Source organism: Eptesicus fuscus, chromosome 15 (genome assembly GCF_027574615.1).
Source record: "Eptesicus fuscus isolate TK198812 chromosome 15, DD_ASM_mEF_20220401, whole genome shotgun sequence".
In the NCBI taxonomy this organism is placed as follows: domain Eukaryota; kingdom Metazoa; phylum Chordata; class Mammalia; order Chiroptera; family Vespertilionidae; genus Eptesicus; species Eptesicus fuscus.
The window spans coordinates 79137187-79153644 of record NC_072487.1 but is presented as its reverse complement, the minus strand read 5'-3'; the positions used below and the strand labels follow the sequence as shown (position 1 = coordinate 79153644).

Below are 16458 nucleotides of genomic sequence, written 5' to 3'. Positions count from 1 at the left end.
TGAGGGGCCTGGAGCGGCCGTGAGGGGCCTGGGGCGGCCATGCGGGGCCTGGGGCGGCCTGTGGGGCCTGGGGCGGCCGTGCGGGGCCTGGGGCGGCCGTGTGGGGCCTGGGGCGGCCGTGAGGGGCCTGGGGCGGCCGTGCGGGGCCTGGGGCGGCCGTGCGGGGCCTGGGGCGGCCTGTGGGGCCTGGGGCGGCCGTGCGGGGCCTGGAGCGGCCGTGAGGGGCCTGGGGCAGCCGTGCGGGGCCTGGGGCGGCCGTGCGGGGCCTGGGGCGGCCGTGAGGGGCCTGGGGCGGCCGTGCGGGGACAGTGGACACGGGGAGGGAGGGCGGGCCGCGAGGCCGGAGTGGGAGCTGAGGCTCCACACAGGCCGTGGGCAGCACGGCTGACGTCCAGCGACGAGGAGGCCCCTGGACGAGCAGCAGAATGTGCCTCTGGGGCGTGCAGCACCCCCTGCCTCCCAGGCGGCGTGTGCCTCAGCCGCGGCCTCACTCCCAGGTCCGCAGGCGCTGACGGGGGATGGGGTGGGGGTGGGGGCCGCGCCCCCTGCAGGCCAGGGGCACAGGAGCTTCCGCTTGATCACAGCTCAGCTCCGTCCACTCTCCCTGCTCTTGGTTTCGCTGGGGAAGGCGGCGATGTCACGGGTCACGGTAGCCCACAGCCCAGGCATGAGCCCTTGACCGGAACCGAACCGTGACCTCCCGGTTCACAGGTCAACGTTCAACCACTGAGCCAGCCGCCGGGCTCCCCGAATCTTCACGGCTCGGCTCAAGTGGCACTTCCCCCAGGAAGCCCGGAGTCACACCCGCTGCCGCTGGGTGCTGGGTGCCCGCGCCCTCCCAACCAGGAGTCCGTCTGTGCGGAGAGCGTTTGCCGGTTTTGCTCACGGCTCACCCCCAGCAGCTAGCACGGCGCCCGGCACAGAGCACGTGCTTACACGGTCACGGAGCGCGGAGTAGGTGGCGGACTCGCTGCACGGAAAGCACACGACAAGGCTGGCAGTGGACCCGCCGTGGTGTATTTCACAGCGGACAGGGGACGGCAGCGTCTTCCTGCCACGCCCCCCGGGGCGGGGGGGGGGGGACGGGCAGGAGGGGCTGTGACCGCAGAGGAGCCTCCGGGCCCTGGGCTCACCAGCCAGCTCTCAGCAGGCGGTTGGATGGAAGACCTGCCTCAGGACCAGGCTCCCGGTCGAGGGGGCCACACGGCGGCCGAAGGAAAGAGCGGACGGCTGGCTCAGGGCAGGATGGTGTGCGCACAGGAGGCTGTGGGAGGGGGGCAGCGACGCGGGGTTGGGGCGCGGCTGCCGTGCACAGTGCACAGGCGGGTGGCTCTCCCTGGCGCACGTATGCCGGTCCCCCAGCCACGGTGCAGAGCCGACGGGACCCGCACCCGTGCCTTCCGTCTCTCTGAGGAGCCGGGCGGGGGGAGGGGCGGAAGTGCGTGGCACGAGAGCCTTGCAGCCGTACTTTACCGTCTTTCGGGAGAACGGTCGCGCCCCTCGTGAGCTCCCGGATCTCACAAATGTCCACGAACTTCCTCCAGCTCGGGAAGGTGGTCTCGTTCTGTCTGCCTGCGCGGGAGGCCGCCATGGCCTCAGAGCGTCCGGGCGCCTGGGGCTGTCCCCTCCCCTCCCCGGCCCCCCCACGCCGTGGGAGCTGGTGAAGGGTCCTCGGGCGGGACTGGTGCCCCCGTAAGGAGAGGGAGTGGCCGGGCCTCCCGCCCTGCCAGGACCCCCCGGGAAGAGGGCCCCCCAGCACCCACCCTGCGGCCTCCTGTGTGCGCCCGCCGTGGTGTCTGCCCACGTCCCCGCCCCCCCCCCCCCCCCCGCCTGGACGCGCCCGGGACACTCACTGAAGAGCAGAAGGGCCTTGGCGCCCCGGCCCGCCCGCCCCAGGCGCAGGTCCACCACGCCGGAGCTGTAGTCGGTGGTCAGCACGCGGAAGCCCGCCACCCCCTTCACTGGACAGGAGAGCACAGAGCCGCCTGACCCCCCGCCCACACGGGGGGCGGGGGGAAGGCTTTGGGGGTCCCCCACCCCCACCCCGGTCCAGGCCCCCAGGACTGCACCAGCCGGGCTCTGGGAAGGACAGGTTCTGGGGCTGCCGCCGGCCTCTCTCGGGGTCCACCCGCCCGCCCGTACCCCAGGGGGCAGAGGGGCCACGGGGGGCAGTGCAGGCGGGCGTCAGGCCCAGGGTCTGTGGCCTCGAGCCCTGGACCCCCCCGCACCCCCGTCTTCCTCCCCGGCCCTCACACGCACAGGGGTTCCTGAACACGGCCTTCTTCCCGTCCTTCCTCAGGATGACCGTGTGCGACCGGCACCCCTGAGACCTGCGGGGGGAGGGGGGCTGTGACTCACGGCCAGGGAGCCCCGCTTCCACCCGCAGCCACCAGCCCTCCCCCCAGAAGACCCTCCCGCCCCCCTCCTCCGACCTCTGCCCCGTGGGACCCGGGGGGAGCGGGGATGGGGGCTCCTGTGCCTTCGGGGCTCTCGTTTCAGAACTTCCCCGGGGGGTCGGGCCCCTCTGCGCTCAGGGGACCCTCCAGGCACCGCTGCTGCCCTGGGCCCGCCCAGGCGGCCTCTCCCAGACCAGCCCTTGGCGTTTCAGGGGCAGGAAGTGGGGGAGAGGGGGCTGCCTGTCAGTCCTGGCGGGACCCTGCCCGCCCCCACGTCCTTCCTGCTGCTCGGGGCGGGGCCGGGAGGGAGTGGGGGCCCGCCGCTCGCGGCCTCACCGGGGGAAGGCGAGGACCACCCGCAGCCGGCCCACGCCGTGCACCTGCACCGCCGCCGCCCCCAGCTTCCGCGCGTCTCGGCCCGGCAGGAACCCCCGGGCGTCGGAGGCGATGGCGAGAATGTACCAGAACCCTGAGAACTGCAGAGAGGGTGCTGGGGAGACTGGACGCTCGCCCACTTCCCAGGCCCCGAGAACTCACCGGACAAGTGACCGGCCCTCGTGCAGGGCTGTGGGCCGGGGCCGGAGGTGGCACAGGGCTGGGCACCGAGGGCCGAGCCTCCGTCCCGTGGGGGCCTCCTGGGGGCTCTTTCCTCCCGACTCACCCTGCACCCCGTCCCGCCGACTTCCTGCTGCAAACCCGCGTTCCCAGGCCGGCCTGTGCCCACCCCCACCCCCACCGGAACCCGCCACGGGCCAGCAGTCTCATTATTCCAGAACATTCCCTGCTCATTCCACCCCCCTCTGCCCACCTACCATGTCCAGGTAACCTCGGGCCACACCTGTCTGGGCGTCCGCTCTGCCCCACCTCGGGGGTCCCGGCCCAGGGGCCACAGTTGTTGAGTTTTGCCGTTCCAGACGTCCCCAGAGAGGCCGTCCACCCCCCGGAGAGGCCGCTGGGCCGCCCGCTGGGCCCTGTGCGGTCCCTGCCACCTCGGGCCGCCATGTTTTCAGGATGGCCCCACCCTGCATCCCCGGCCCTTGGTGGCCGGGCACTTGGCACAGGGACGGGCACGAGGCTCACCTTGTTCCAGTTGAGGTTGTGGGACTCCCTGGGGCGCTGCTCCTGAGGCTGGGCCCCCGCAGCCAGCACCAGCGCCAGGACCAGCCCCGGCGGCAGCCGCCCCAGCCCCATGCTCGCCCTCCTCGCTCAGCCGCCGACACCGAGTTTAAATCTCCCTGCCCGTCTGGAGCTGCAGAGGGCCAGGGGTGGGCGACGGGGAGGGCGGGGCTGTGGGTCCTCCCCCACCTCTCCCCGCTCCCCGGCACAGAGGGCCCGCCCTGCCCCCCCCCCCCCCCACCACCCCCCACCCCGCACAGAAGGCCCGCCCCCGGCTCTCGGCCCTCAGAGCTGCACAGCCCCCTGGGAGGGCCGGCTGGGGGCCCTGAGACGGAGGCCGTCATGTTCGCGCCGTCCCTCCCGCGGGCCCCTCGTCACCAGGCGGTGCCCCCGGAGCGGCCTCACCGGGTGGTCATCGCAGGGGCTGCTGCGCTGCCCTGGGAGCTGCCTCCTCGATGCCAGGGCCTGGACGGACGGCCGGGACGGCCAGACACGTGTGCACACGAGCACCGAGCATGTGGGTGCGTGCTCTCCTCGAGGAGCGAGGCCCGCGGGCACCCGACCCTGAGAGACAGGCAGCCCCTCGGTTCTCCCTCAGCTCCCTCTGGCCTTCTCCTGCCAGGACTTCAGGCAGGGCCCCAGCTCACAGGACGAGGGGCTCAGGACCATTGCTGCCCCTGCTCCGCCCCCGCCCCCACCCCGACCCTGACCCTGACCCTGACCCTGCTCCCGCCCCCGCCCCCGCCCCCGCCCCTGACCCTGCCCCCACCCCTGACCCTGACCCTGACCCTGACCCTGCTCCCGCCCCCGCCCCCGCCCCCCGCCCCTGACCCTGCCCCCCCCCCTGACCCTGACCCTGCCCCCACCCCTGCCCCTGCCCCCGCCCCTGACCCTGACCCTGCCCCGGCCCCCGCCCCCGCCCCTGACCCTGACCCTGACCCTGACCCCGCCCCTGACCCTGCCCCCACCCCTGACCCTGACCCTGCCCCCGCCCCTGCCCCTGACCCTGCCCCTGCCCCCGCCCCTGCCCTCACCCCCACCCTTGCCCCAGAGCCCAGGCCAAGCAAAGCCAAACTCGAGCCCAGGACACTGTGCACCCAGCCAAGCCCCTGGGCGCTGGCCAGCTTCCTCGGCCCAGCATCCCGACCGGACGGCACCCAGACCCGGGCCCTGCTCCAGCCCAGGCGGACCAGCCCCGCTGCCGAGGGGCCTTGGTGACTGAGAAAGAGCAGCGGCTCCCCGCCCAGCCCCTCGGGCCCAGGTGGAGGCGAGGCCGTAGGCGGGCCTCGTGTCCCAGAGCGGGCTCACCGCCCGGGGGTCAGCCCTGGGGGAGCCCCCCCACACCCCCTCCCCGTCCCGACCAGAGCCCCCGAAGGCGGCTGGGCAGCGGTCCACGTGCCCCACACGCGAGGCCGGGGGCGGCTTGTGAAATCGCTTTATTTGAATCCTCAGCCAGAGACCCCGGAGCGGCAGGCCCGACGCCCAGCCCCTGGGCCGCCGAGCGGGGAGGGCAGGCCTGGCAGCTCCCACCAGGACACGGTGGGCGCCGTCCCCTTTGGCGGCCACAGCACTCACTGGAAACCAAGGCAAACAGGGGGCCCAGGCTTACCGCAAGGGCATCTGCCCCCCAGCCCCAGCCCCAGCCACCGACCGCTGCTGCCCACGGGGATGGGAGGGCCCCAGCCCCAGCCACCGACCGCTGCTGCCCACGGGGATGGGAGGGCCCCAGGCCCCGGCTCCCCTGCTGCCCACGGGGATGGGAGGGCCCCAGGCCCCGGCTCCCCCGCCCCCCGGGCTCCCCTGCTGCCCACGGGGATGGGAGGGCCCCAGGCCCCGGCTCCCCCGCCCACCGGGCTCCCCTGCTGCCCACGGGGATGGGAGGGCCCCGGGCCCGGCTCCCCCGCCCACCGGGCGGTGCTCGGACGGCAGCTTACCTGGAAGGCCTTGTGCGCACAGGTGACTAGAGGGGAACAGGTGGGCGGTGAAGGGCCAGGCCAGCCTGCAGCCGCCCCAGCCCCGGGCTTCCCAGGCCCTGCCCCTGGTCTCCCCTGAACCCCCCCCCCCAGTTCTGCCTGACTCCCCGAGGCTCCCCGAGACGGAGAGGGACACTCACGGTCGGGGTGCAGCCGGGCCTGCTGCTGCGAGAGGAAGCCCAGGCCCCGGCTCCACCTGGTGAAGAGGCTCAGGGCCTCCCGGCTGGCCCGGTGTGTGCGACCTGGGGGGAGGGCGCCCTGAGAGCCGGCCCGGGCTGGGGGGCGGCCTGCAGGGGGGCTGAGGGCCCGCAGGAAGCTGCCCTCCCGACCCCCGACCCCGAGGCCACGCACTGTACAGCTCCAGCGTGTTGAAGGCCTCGTCCTGCTGCTCCAGCTGCGTGAACACGATGGCATAGTCCCTGAAGTTGGTGCCCAGCACGCGGTACTCCAGCACGCCCAGCGCTGGCACAGGCCCGGGCGGGCGTCAGGCTCTCAGAGGCCCTCCCAGGCCCAGAGCCCCAGCCGTCCCCACCCTGCCCACCCGCCACCGAGCCCAGAGCTGCCAGGGACGGATGGGAGCGACTGGGGTGCAAAGGGCCCTGCTCCCCCGACCCTGTCCCCACCGGGGCCAAGTGCCACGTCCCTGCACCCCATGGAGGGGCTGGGGTCCCGGAGGAGCGTGGCGGGGGCAGGCCAGTCCTCTGTCCTCAGGGTCGGTGCCAACCCTCCCACAAAATGGGGTCCCCTCGCTTCCAGGTGGAGAGCTCGCTGGGGCCTCCCCACCACATGGCCTTGCAGGCTCTGGGGGTGCTGCAGAGGGCTGAGGCCCCAAGAAACGGACCCACCCCCCCTGTCCCGGACAAGACCGCGTGGCCTCCTCCTCACAGGGATTCTCGAATACCCAGGCAGAGTTCTGTCTCAGCAGCTCCACAGCACTCAGCTCACACCTCTCCAGCCTGGGGAGGAGAAGGCCACGTCCACTCAGGCCCACGTCCACTCAGGCCCATGTCCACTCAGGGCCATGTCCACTCGGGCCCACGTCCACTCAGGGCCCACATCCACTCAGGCCCATGTCCACTCAGGCCCACATCCACTCGGGCCCACGTCCACTCAGGCCCACGTCCACTCAGGCCCACGTCCACTCAGGGCCACGTCCACTCAGGCCCACGTCCACTCAGGGCCCACGTCCACTCAGGCCCATGTCCACTCAGGGCCCATGGCCACTCAGGGCCACGTCCACTCAGGGCCCACATCCACTCAGGCCCATGTCCACTCAGGGCCACGTCCACTCGGGCCCACGTCCACTCGGGCCCACGTCCACTCAGGCCCACGTCCACTCAGGGCCCATGTCCACTCAGGCCCACGTCCACTCAGGGCCACGTCCACTCAGGACCCACCGTTTACACAGGGTCCAGACACAGGGCCACAGAAGACAGTTCTGCTCCCCAACCCTCTGCTGACCGGCCAGTGTGGCCACGGGACCCGCCTTCCTGCCGGTGGCCCCAGCTGCCCGAACCCCTGCTCCCCACCGAACTGGACGTCTGGGCTGGCTCCAGAGCCTGGGAGAGCAGGCACCGCCCTGCCCCGCCCGGGACACGTCGCCAGGTCCGGGGGGAGCGGAAGCGAGGCTGAGGGCATCAGGGCGCGGGCAAGCGGAGCGTCTGCGCATCGGGCAAAGCCACTCCCTCCAGAGCGGCCACGTCCCTGCGTCGCGTCCCCAAGCGACACGAACAGGCAGGGAAGGCCTGGGAGGAGGAGGGGCCAGCGGGAGACGAGCCACGTGTGACAGCACCTGAGCAAGCACAGGGCTCGCCCGGCCGCGGGGCTCAGCGGGTGAGCATCAACCTATGAGCCAGGAGGTCACGGTCTGATTCCCGGTCAGGGCACAGGCCCGGGGTGTGGGCTCGATCCCCAGTGTGGGGCGTGCAGGAGGCAGCCCGTCCATGGCTCTCTCTCATCCTTGATGTTTCTCTCTCTCCCTCCGTCTCCCTTCCTCTCTGAAATCAATAAAAATATATATTTTTTTAATACGGCACTCTGTGGGCTGACATGGCACGGTCCGCATCACGCGTGGTGCACTGACTCGCGTGTCCCGTGTGCCTGAGGGTCCCGGGGGAGCCAGCGGGACTCTAAAGCAGGGCCGCCCGCAGCGTGGGGTGGCTGCCTGGCCTGGGCACCCGGGGGGCCATGCCGTGCCCAGAGCCCACCATGCCCGGAGTCCAGGGCCCAGACTCCAGAGGCCAAGCCCAGGCGGGGCTCAGAGCACAGCTGACCGGGAGGGAGGGAGACACGGGCTGGGCACGCGTGTGCGGGCGCCCAAGCCTCTGTGCCCGGGCAACGGGGCTCAGCCCGGAACCTTCGCCGCCGCCTGGCCTGCCCGGCCCGGCCCGGCGTGGCGGGGCCGCAGCTCGCTCACCGGTGGCGGGAGGCCAGCACCTTCAGGTTGTTTTTGGGCGTGAGCGTCACCACGACGCCCTCCATGTTCTTTGTGGCCTTCTCCACCGCGAAGCCCTTCTCCCCGGACGCCACGGCAACCACGTACCAGGACCCCAGGAGCTGACGGAGGAGGAGCAGGAGTGAGGGGCCCCCCAGACTCAGAGGCCCCCTGTCCACCTGGGAGCCCGGCGCCCCTGGCACAGGCCAGCCCCCTCCCCCCCTCACCGTGCCCTGGGGGACCCCCGAGGATATTACCTGCCCAGGGTCCAGCTTCCCCAGCCACACGGCCGGGGCCCTGGGCACCGCGGCCAGAGCCAGCAGGGTCACCAGCACAGCCCTCATGCTCCCCAGTCCGCACCCCGGCCCCGGGGCGCCCTTATATGGCTGAGTCGCTGTGGGCGGCCAGCAACCACACGCCTGGCAAGGTGGCCACATTACCCAGAGGTGGGGCTCATTACTCCGTGGGCTACGTGCCGGCCCAGACAGGGACAGCGGGGAGTGTGCCCTGACAATCCCTCCGTCTCAACACTCCCTGCCGCCCGGAAGGTTCCAGAACGAGCACCTTAATCCCAGGCCGCAAACCCTCCCCACACCCTCCCCGAGGCCCAACACCCTCCCTTTTCCCTTCTGGAAAGAACAGACACTGCTCTTTTTTTTTTTTTTTTTTTTTTTTATTGATCTCAGAGAGGAAGGGAGAGGGAGAGCGGGAGAGACAGACACCTCAATGACAAGAGAGAATAATGGATCGGCCACCTCCTGCACGCCCCTCGCTGGGAATCGAGCCTGCAACCCGGGCCTGTGCCCTGAGCAGGAATCGAACCCGGGCCTGTGCCCTGAGCAGGAATCGAAGCGAGAACAGCTGGCTCTTCCAGAGGGAGTGGTTCTGGGTGCTTCTTGTTTCGATCATTAAAAATACACAACGTCCCCCAAAACTTAACAGAAGTGCCCACGCCCTGCTGGACCGCCCACCCCTGCCCCTCGGGCCGTGGCCCCGGCCCCCACGCACCGCCCTGGGGACGTCCTGTCTCCCGCCCGCACGACGCTGCCTCCCACACTGCGACCCCCACCTCTGCTCTCCGTGACCTTGGCCGGGCCCCTCGGGGTCCCCTGGGACAGAGCACAGAGGCCTCAGCAGCATCCGTTGAGCCCCCAAACCCGGGAGGAGGTGGGAGGACCCTCCCGGTGGTGGGTGGGTGCGACCCGGACACCCTGCTCCCAGCCCCCGAGGCTGGCTGCCGCTCAGGGTGCTGCTGCCACAGGAACAGACCAGATCTGGGAGCCGAGGAAAGACGAGTCCTTAGTCCTGGCGGGGCTTTCGGGGGAGGCCCCACCGCAGCCTCGCGTGGGAGACGAACGGAAGGTGGAGGTGAACCAAAGTCAACCCGCCCTCCCACCAGCTGGCGGCTCAGCTTCCCTCCGCCTCCGGCCCAGGAAGTCTCCGGCCTTGAACTTGGGCCAGGATGCCCTTGACTGCCCGCTGGCCAGACGCCCGAGGGAAGGGAGTGAAACAGGAAGACAAACCTCACCCGTCTGTGTCCGAGGGCCCCATGCCCCCAGGGGTCCCAGGTTCCTATTCCTGGTCTGGCCGGCTCGGCTCAGGGGTTGAGCTTTGACCTAGGAACCAGGAGGTTGCGGTTCGATTCCCGGTCAGGGCACCGGGTTGCGGGTTGCGGGCTCGGTCCGCAGTGGGGGGTGTGCAGGAGGCAGATGATCAATGGTTCTCTCTCATCATTGATATCTCTCTGCCTCTCTCTGCCTCTCTCAAATCAATAAAAACATATTTTAAAAAATAAAATAAAAATCAATAAAAGCACATTTTTTTAAAAAACAAGCATTACCCTCACCTTCACGTTAATCCTGTCCACTGTGTTGTCACGTCCGTTTCCTGACAAAACACTGCAGAGGAAGACCAGTTCACAGCACAGTGTGCGGGGGGGGGGGGGGGGGGGGGCCCTCCTCAGGGTCCTCCAGGGGGGGGTGGCCTGGGGGGCCTCTGGGCCCTTTCATAGGGCACTGACCCAATCTGGGGGCCCCACCCTCATGACCTGGTTACCTCCCAGCACCCGCACCCCGGGGTCAGGATTCCTTATGCACTTTGGGGGACACGCATTCTGGCCGCAGCACGGACGGTAGAAACGGCCGACGCGTCTTCGTCCCGAGCTGAGAGCCATGTTGGAAACGATATTTCCATTTTACATTTTCCGTTTACAGCCGGGAACCGTGAAACGCGGGGGAGGTAGAGCCCCTCGGGGGGCTAGGCAAGGTCACGCGGAGCCTTGGGGCAGGGGAGACACGGGCAGTTCCCCGCAGGCGCAGAGGCTGGTGCACACGGCGGAGCCCACGGCCACGGGCCAGGGGGTCTCGGCAGAAACCCGACCTCGGATGTGCAGCCCCAGGACCGAGAAGACGCGTCCCCGCCGCCCCCGCCAGGCACCCGGCCGCTCGGCAGACGAGCCTGCTTTCGGTGAGGCCGGCGCCTTGACTGGCGAGCTCTGGCCACGTGGACCTGAGCACCTGGTCGGTCAGACGTCAGCCTCCAGACATCCCTCCTCAGGTCTTTTGGGACTGGGTTCAAGGCCCCTTAAGGCCAGTCCTGGGCAGACCCTCCCCTGGGGTGGCCCTTACCCACCTAGGGCCCCCCCAGGACCCAGCACTTCCCTCCTGCCTCAACCACGAGCCCTGGCCACCACCCCAGCAGCCTCCTGCCCAGCGGCCCCAGCCCTGGGGGTGGAACAAAGGGGGGCGATAGCGGGGGTCGTGGTGACAGAGGGCGTGGGGGGCCCCAGGCCTGTGCTCAGCCGGGCCGGCCAATGCCAGGTGCTGGGGCCATAGGCAGAATGTGGGACCCTGAACCAGGAGCTCTCTCAGGGGCCCAGCCTGGGACGGCTTGGGCTCAGGGAGCAGGACGAGACTTCGCAGGGAGGGGACCGTGGCGGCCTGACGCGGGTCTGAGCGCCAGGGCTGGGCAGGGCTCTGAGCAGGAGGCAGGGAGAGCGGGACCGCCATCCCGTCTGAGCCACGGGCCCAACTCGGCCCCTTCAGGCTGAGGCCAGCCGGGCGGCGTCCCACACGGCTCACGCTGGGCAGCGATGGAGTCCTCTTTGGGGCAGTCATGGGGCACACACACACACACACACACACACACACACACCGGCTGTCACCCCGTCGCCCCGCACCCCCCATCACCCCGCGGCCCAGGAAAGACTCAGGGCAGCGGGTGTGGTCAGGGGTTTATTGGGGCCAGTGCTGCTGGCCCGGGGCAGGGGCAGGGGCAGGGGCAGGGGCAGGAGGGGCGGGAGGGGCTCCCAGCATCTGGCCTGGGGACAGGGCTCCTAGATCAGCTCCTGCGACACAGAAGGGGGCGCTCAGGGCGGCCGGCTCCCAGGGCCCCGGGGCAGCGGGCAGGACCGTGTGTGGGGCTGGGCGTCCCGGCTGCCGGGGGTCAAGCAGAGCCCAGCCGTTCCTCTGCCTGCAGAGCAGCTGGCAGCCCCACCTCGGGGCCGTGTGGAGGCCGAGGGGCCCACGGGTGGCGCTGGGCGAGGGTGGGACATGGGGGCCTGAGACGGTGCCACAGGGCCCCTCCAGGCCGGACGTCAGCATCCAGCAGCCCTGGCGCCTGCTACATGGAAAGGGAGACCCGGGCCCAGCACCCCTCCCCTCACCCCCCGCAGCCAGCCTGCCCTTGCACCCCGCCTCCGGGTCCCCGCCTGCATTCTGTGGTCACCACCCTGGAGGCCCGGGTCTAGCGGCGCCGGGTCCTGTGGGGCGGGGCCTCAGCGGGCAGAGCGGCCAGGCGAATGCTCACCTCCTTCAGGAGCTCGGCTCACCTCCCTGTGGACGGGGCGTGTGAGGGGCTACGGACGCGCCCGGACCCCACCCGCTGGCCAGCGGGCTAGGCCTGCCGCCCCCACCTTGGCTCTGCCATGGAGAGAACTGCCCCCCTCAGACCCCAGACCCCTCCTTCCACGTGCGGTGGGAAGGGGAGATGGACTGGGGAGGACAGGAAGGGGAGATGGACTGGGGGGGGCGGGAAGGGGGGATGGACTGGGGAGGACGGGAAGGAGAGATGGACTGGGGGGGGGGCGGGAAGGGGAGATGGACTGGGGGGGGCGGGAAGGAGAGATGGACTGGGGGGGGGGGGCGGGAAGGGGAGATGGACTGGGGGGGGCGGGAAGGGGAGATGGACTGGGGGGGCGGGAAGGGGGGATGGACTGGGGAGGACGGGAAGGGGAGATGGACTGGGGGGGGCGGGAAGGAGAGATGGACTGGGGAGGACGGGAAGGGGAGATGGACTGGGGGGGGCGGGAAGGGGAGATGGACTGGGGAGGACAGGAAGGGGAGATGGACTGGGGGGGCGGGAGGAAGGGGGGATGCAGCCCCAGGTGGGGGGGGGCAGAGCTCACCGGCCGCAGCAGGTTGGCGCAGGTCACTGTGGACGAGAGGGAGAGTGAGGCGGAGCCGGGGGGGGGGGGGCGGGGGCGGGGAGGCCGGCGGGGCCCAGCACTCACTGTCCCAGGTGTTGAGGTGCACGTCCTTCGGGGAGAGCCCATAGTCCTTGGCCGCCTGGTGGAACTTTTTCAAGACTTCCTTGTCATGTTCCAGGGCCCGGCCTGTGAAGGACGGGGTTCCCACATGGGCCGGAGCCCCTCCCATCCCCGCTCCCCGCTCCCCGCTCCCCGCTCCCCACTTCCTGCCCCACCCAGCTCCTGGCACCCTCTGCCCCGTCAGAGCTGGGTCCCCACGAAGCAGCAGACCCACCCGTCCGGCCCCGCGGCTTACTATAGAGCTTCAGGACCCCGATGCTCGCCGCTCCGCGGTGCAGCTGGACGTCCATGATGGCGTAGGTCTCGTAGTCCGTGCTCACCACCGAGATCTCCTTGTCTCCTGGACACAAGCCAGGTGCAGGCTCCCAGGCTGGGCAGGGCCCCTCCACCCTCACCGCCTCCCGCAGGCCGTGCCCCCCAGAGCTTGCCCGACTCTCTCTCGTGCATGCACACGCACATGTACATGTGTGCACATACATGTGAGCACATGTGTGAATGAGCAGCCATACATGTGTGCGTGTGTGTACACGTGAGTGTGCTTGTGTGCACACATACGCCTGTGCACGCACACACACCCCGGAGCAGCGGAGTGGGCCTCCTGGGTTTCCTGAAGGGACCGCCCTGAGGAGAGTGGACAGGGGACCCTGCTGACCGGGAGGAAAAGACACTAATTAGACATTTTCTAGGCCTTTCCGAGAGGAGGGTGCACAGCCCTCAGGGAGACCCCGGAGCTGAGGCTGCAGGCCAGGCACGGAGCGACAGAGGGCTCCGGCCCAGGGGACCAGGGGACCAGGGGCGCCACGGGAGGGCACGGGGCCGCCCCTCCCAGACCCCTGTGGCCTGCAGGGCTGAGGGCGGGAGGGCGGGACAGAGGCCCCCGCGGCCCCGCCTGGACGTCGGCAGGAACGAGGCCGGGCAGCGCCTTACCAAACTCTTTGGGGAGCTTGAACTTCCCCGGGACGTCCCCCTTCATGGCCAGCCTCTTGTCCTTCACACAGCCCGTCTCGCTGGGGAGCACAGAGCCTGCAGCAGCCGCCCCCCCCGGCCCCCACTCTGGGCAGGAGCCGCCCTGAGCCCACCGGGAGCCCCCCGCCTCGGGACCCCTGCCCGGCCCCCTCCGCCTCCCCCGCTCCTGCCTCCCCGACCCTCACGGCGTCCAGGCCACGTGGCCAGGGTGCGGGGAAGGGCAGCCGACCAATAGCGGCCGCGCCAGGCTTGATCTGGGGGCCCTGACACCTCGGGGGGGGGGGGGTCCCAGGGGAAGGACTGGAGGCTGAGCCCCTAAGCTCAGAGGTCACCCATGAACTGTCTGAGGAGAGCGTGAGGGTCCCCCTCACCCCCAGGGACTGCTGCGTGCCCTGAGAGCCCCCCCTGGCTCCGCACCTCACTCACTCCTCATGGGAGGTGGTCAGGGCCAGGTGGCCGCCTTCCCACTCCACCAGCACCGCCACCACCTTCCTCGCCTTCGGCTCGTGGAGCTTGGAGGCAAAGGCGATCTCGTACCAGAAGCCTGAGAACTGGGGGGGGGGGCGGGAGCGGCTGCAGACACAGGCGCCAGGATCGGGCACCCCTCCTCCCCGAGCGGACAGCCGTCCGGAACGTCCAGGGGGCTCCAGGCCTGGAGGACTCCCTGGCATGTCCGGGCGGCAGGCCCCCCGCGGCGGGCGCCCCGAGCTCCCTACCTTCTCAAAGTCAAAGTCCTTCACCACCGAGCTCCGCCTGCCAGCCGCCAGCGTGACGCACAGCCCCAGCAGGGCCAGGAGCGCGGGCCCCTTCATGGCCAGGCGGCAGGCGGCTGCACCCACTCCTGGACCCCCAAGCCACCGCCCCGGGTGCCGGCCCGGTTTATATCCTCCCCGTGGGCACCGGGCACGGCGGGCTGGCTTCATTAGGCCGGTGGGCAGCACAGAGTGGACCCGCCAGCACGCCCACCGCAGGCCCGAGGGGGAGCCGCCCACGGGCAAGAGCGTCTGCTGTCGGCCCCTCAGGGTCAGAGCGAGCGGGGCCCGAGCCCTCCCTCCCCCGCGATGGGGCCCTCGGACGGCTGGAGGGCAGTGCTGGGCTCTGGGGTGAGACGACAGGACAGGGCGGGACGGGCATGGTCTGCGGGGGCAGCGTCGCTCTGGGGAGAGGGTCTCATCCGGAATGTGTGTGGGTGTCGCTGCCCCAGGACCCGCAGTGCCCCGAGCAGGGAGCCCGCAGCTTCCCCCGTGGTGTCCCATCTGCGCGGCCGGCACAGCCCGTCTCCCCCAGGACCCAGACCTGCCCAGGACCTGGGCGCATGTGCCGAGGCCTGCCACCTGGGCAGGCACGGGCCTCCGGTCAGTGGGGCAAGACGGAGGACATGGGCCCACGCGGTGCTGACGGCACAGCCCGCCGGCGCTGCGGGCAGTGAGGCGTGGGCCCATGTCCTGACCCCTCGGCCTTGCTGGCCGGCCCACGGGAGCCTTTGAAGACCCCACAGCCAACACCGAACGGCAAACTGGCAGCACCCTGCCCACCCAGCCGGAGCCAACGGCACCCACCTCCGGGCCCTCTGGCTCTTTAACCACAGAACTGCCCCCCAGGCCGGGAAGGGGGCTCCCCGAGCAGGTGGAGAGCCGTGCAGAGAGCGTGACGCCGGCCCGAGGTCAAACCCCCCCCCCCCCGTGGGCGGCTGTGTGGTCCCAGCGGGGTCATTGCCCTTGACCCCCACCCCCACCCCAGGTGCTATCCTGGCCCCCACCCAGCAGCCAGGAGATGGGGGGAGGTTCCAGCCCACGGCAGACAGAGTCCAAATCGTGAGGGGACAGACAGACAGAGAGGGGGGGGGGGGGGGGAAGAGCTGAATAAAAATGCAAAAGTGGCCTGACCAGCATGGCTCAGTGGTTGAGCGTCGACCCATGAACCAGGAGGTCAGGGTTCGATTCCCGGTCAGGACACAGGCCCGGGTTACGGGCTCCATCCCAGCGTGGGGCGTGCAGGAGGCAGCCGATCCATGATTCTCTCTCATCACTGATGTTTCTATTTCTCCCTCGCCCTTCCTCTCTGAAATCAATTTAAAAAATACATATTTTTAAAAATGCGTAAGGGACTCTTGGGCCTCAGCTCTGAGGGGAGCTGAGAGGTTGGGTGTCACGGGTGCGGTGGCCAGTCTGACCCGCTGGCCTCCGTGTACACGCTTTCCTCCGGGCGGAGGCCAGGGCCAGCCGGACCCTCGGACCCGGGGTGTGGCTGCCCCGGGCGGGATGGGGGCGTCCAGCTGCCCCCACGGCCCCCCCCCCACACCCGCTGTGTGTTTGCCCTGCGCCCCGCCCAGGCGGCCCCCAACGTCTTGGTGATTGGATCCTAAAACTCGTGCTTTTACGTGGAGTCTGATGGGACCGTGGAGCCCACCCCCGCCCTCCGCCACGCCCTGGGCTGGGAGGTTGGCTCTCGTCCCTCAGCAGGAGCTGGGGCTCTGACCGCGGGGACCCCCAGCTCACGGCAGCCCCTTCTCCGCATCTTTGCCGCGTGGAAACGAACAGGCCACCCCGCAGCTCAGGGACCCTTCACCCCCGCAGGGCCCGGGGCCCCAGAAACAGGGTCCCCCTGAACCACCGCGGACCACTCCCCGGGGGGCACCCAGGCCTCAGCCTCGGAGCCAGGTGGCCCTCCAGGGTCACTCCAGAGCGGCCGAGGTCAGAGGGGGTCGGAGTGTCTGCCGGGCCCGGAGGAGGCCCGGGGGTGCCAGGCGTAGGCCAGGTCCAAACCACGTGGTTCTGAACCCGGCGGAGTCCGGAGGCTCCTGCACGCCCCAGGCCCTCCTTCCCCACATCCGCCCTTGACCTCTGCCCAGCCGCCACTCAGCCCCTGGGCCTCCGGAGGGGACCGTGGCGGCCTGACGCGTGTCCGAGCGCCAGGGCTGGGCAGGGCCCTGAGCAGGAGGCAGGGAGAGCGGGACCGCCATCCCGTCTGAGCCACGGGCCCGACTCGGCCCCTTCAGGCTGAGGCCAGCCGGGCGGCGTCCCACAC

General features: G+C 70.6%; 3 protein-coding genes across 5 annotated transcripts; all 3 read right to left on the bottom strand.

The window, feature by feature from the left end:
* Positions 1–1200: 1200 nt before the first annotated feature.
* Positions 1201–3587, bottom strand: LCN10 (lipocalin 10). Its single transcript, XM_054726879.1, has 6 exons — positions 3477–3587; positions 2733–2872; positions 2260–2330; positions 1854–1961; positions 1474–1572; positions 1201–1264 (listed from the first exon to the last, which is right to left on the bottom strand). Exons 1-6 carry the CDS (start codon positions 3585–3587, stop codon positions 1236–1238), a joined length of 558 nt encoding a protein of 185 aa, XP_054582854.1. The 3' UTR covers positions 1201–1235.
* A 210-nt stretch (positions 3588–3797) lies between these two features.
* LCN6 (lipocalin 6) lies at positions 3798–8266 on the bottom strand. Its single transcript, XM_054726878.1, has 7 exons — positions 8177–8266; positions 7902–8041; positions 6371–6441; positions 5837–5947; positions 5626–5727; positions 5447–5472; positions 3798–3815 (listed from the first exon to the last, which is right to left on the bottom strand). Exons 1-7 carry the CDS (start codon positions 8261–8263, stop codon positions 3798–3800), a joined length of 555 nt encoding a protein of 184 aa, XP_054582853.1. The 5' UTR covers positions 8264–8266.
* Positions 8267–11184: 2918 nt separating this feature from the next.
* LOC103296084 (epididymal-specific lipocalin-5-like) lies at positions 11185–14272 on the bottom strand. Of its 3 annotated transcripts, none has more exons than XM_054726788.1 (9): positions 14148–14272; positions 13858–13982; positions 13393–13472; positions 13041–13112; positions 12701–12805; positions 12430–12531; positions 12325–12350; positions 11727–11752; positions 11185–11265 (listed from the first exon to the last, which is right to left on the bottom strand). In XM_054726788.1, exons 1-8 carry the CDS (start codon positions 14241–14243, stop codon positions 11732–11734), a joined length of 627 nt encoding a protein of 208 aa, XP_054582763.1. In that variant the 5' UTR covers positions 14244–14272; the 3' UTR covers positions 11185–11265; positions 11727–11731. The 3 variants fall into 3 exon arrangements, with proteins under 3 accessions (XP_054582763.1, XP_054582764.1, XP_054582765.1); XM_054726789.1 differs by having other exon boundaries at positions 13041–13109; XM_054726790.1 differs by lacking the exon at positions 13041–13112.
* Between the last annotated feature and the right edge of the window lie 2186 nt (positions 14273–16458).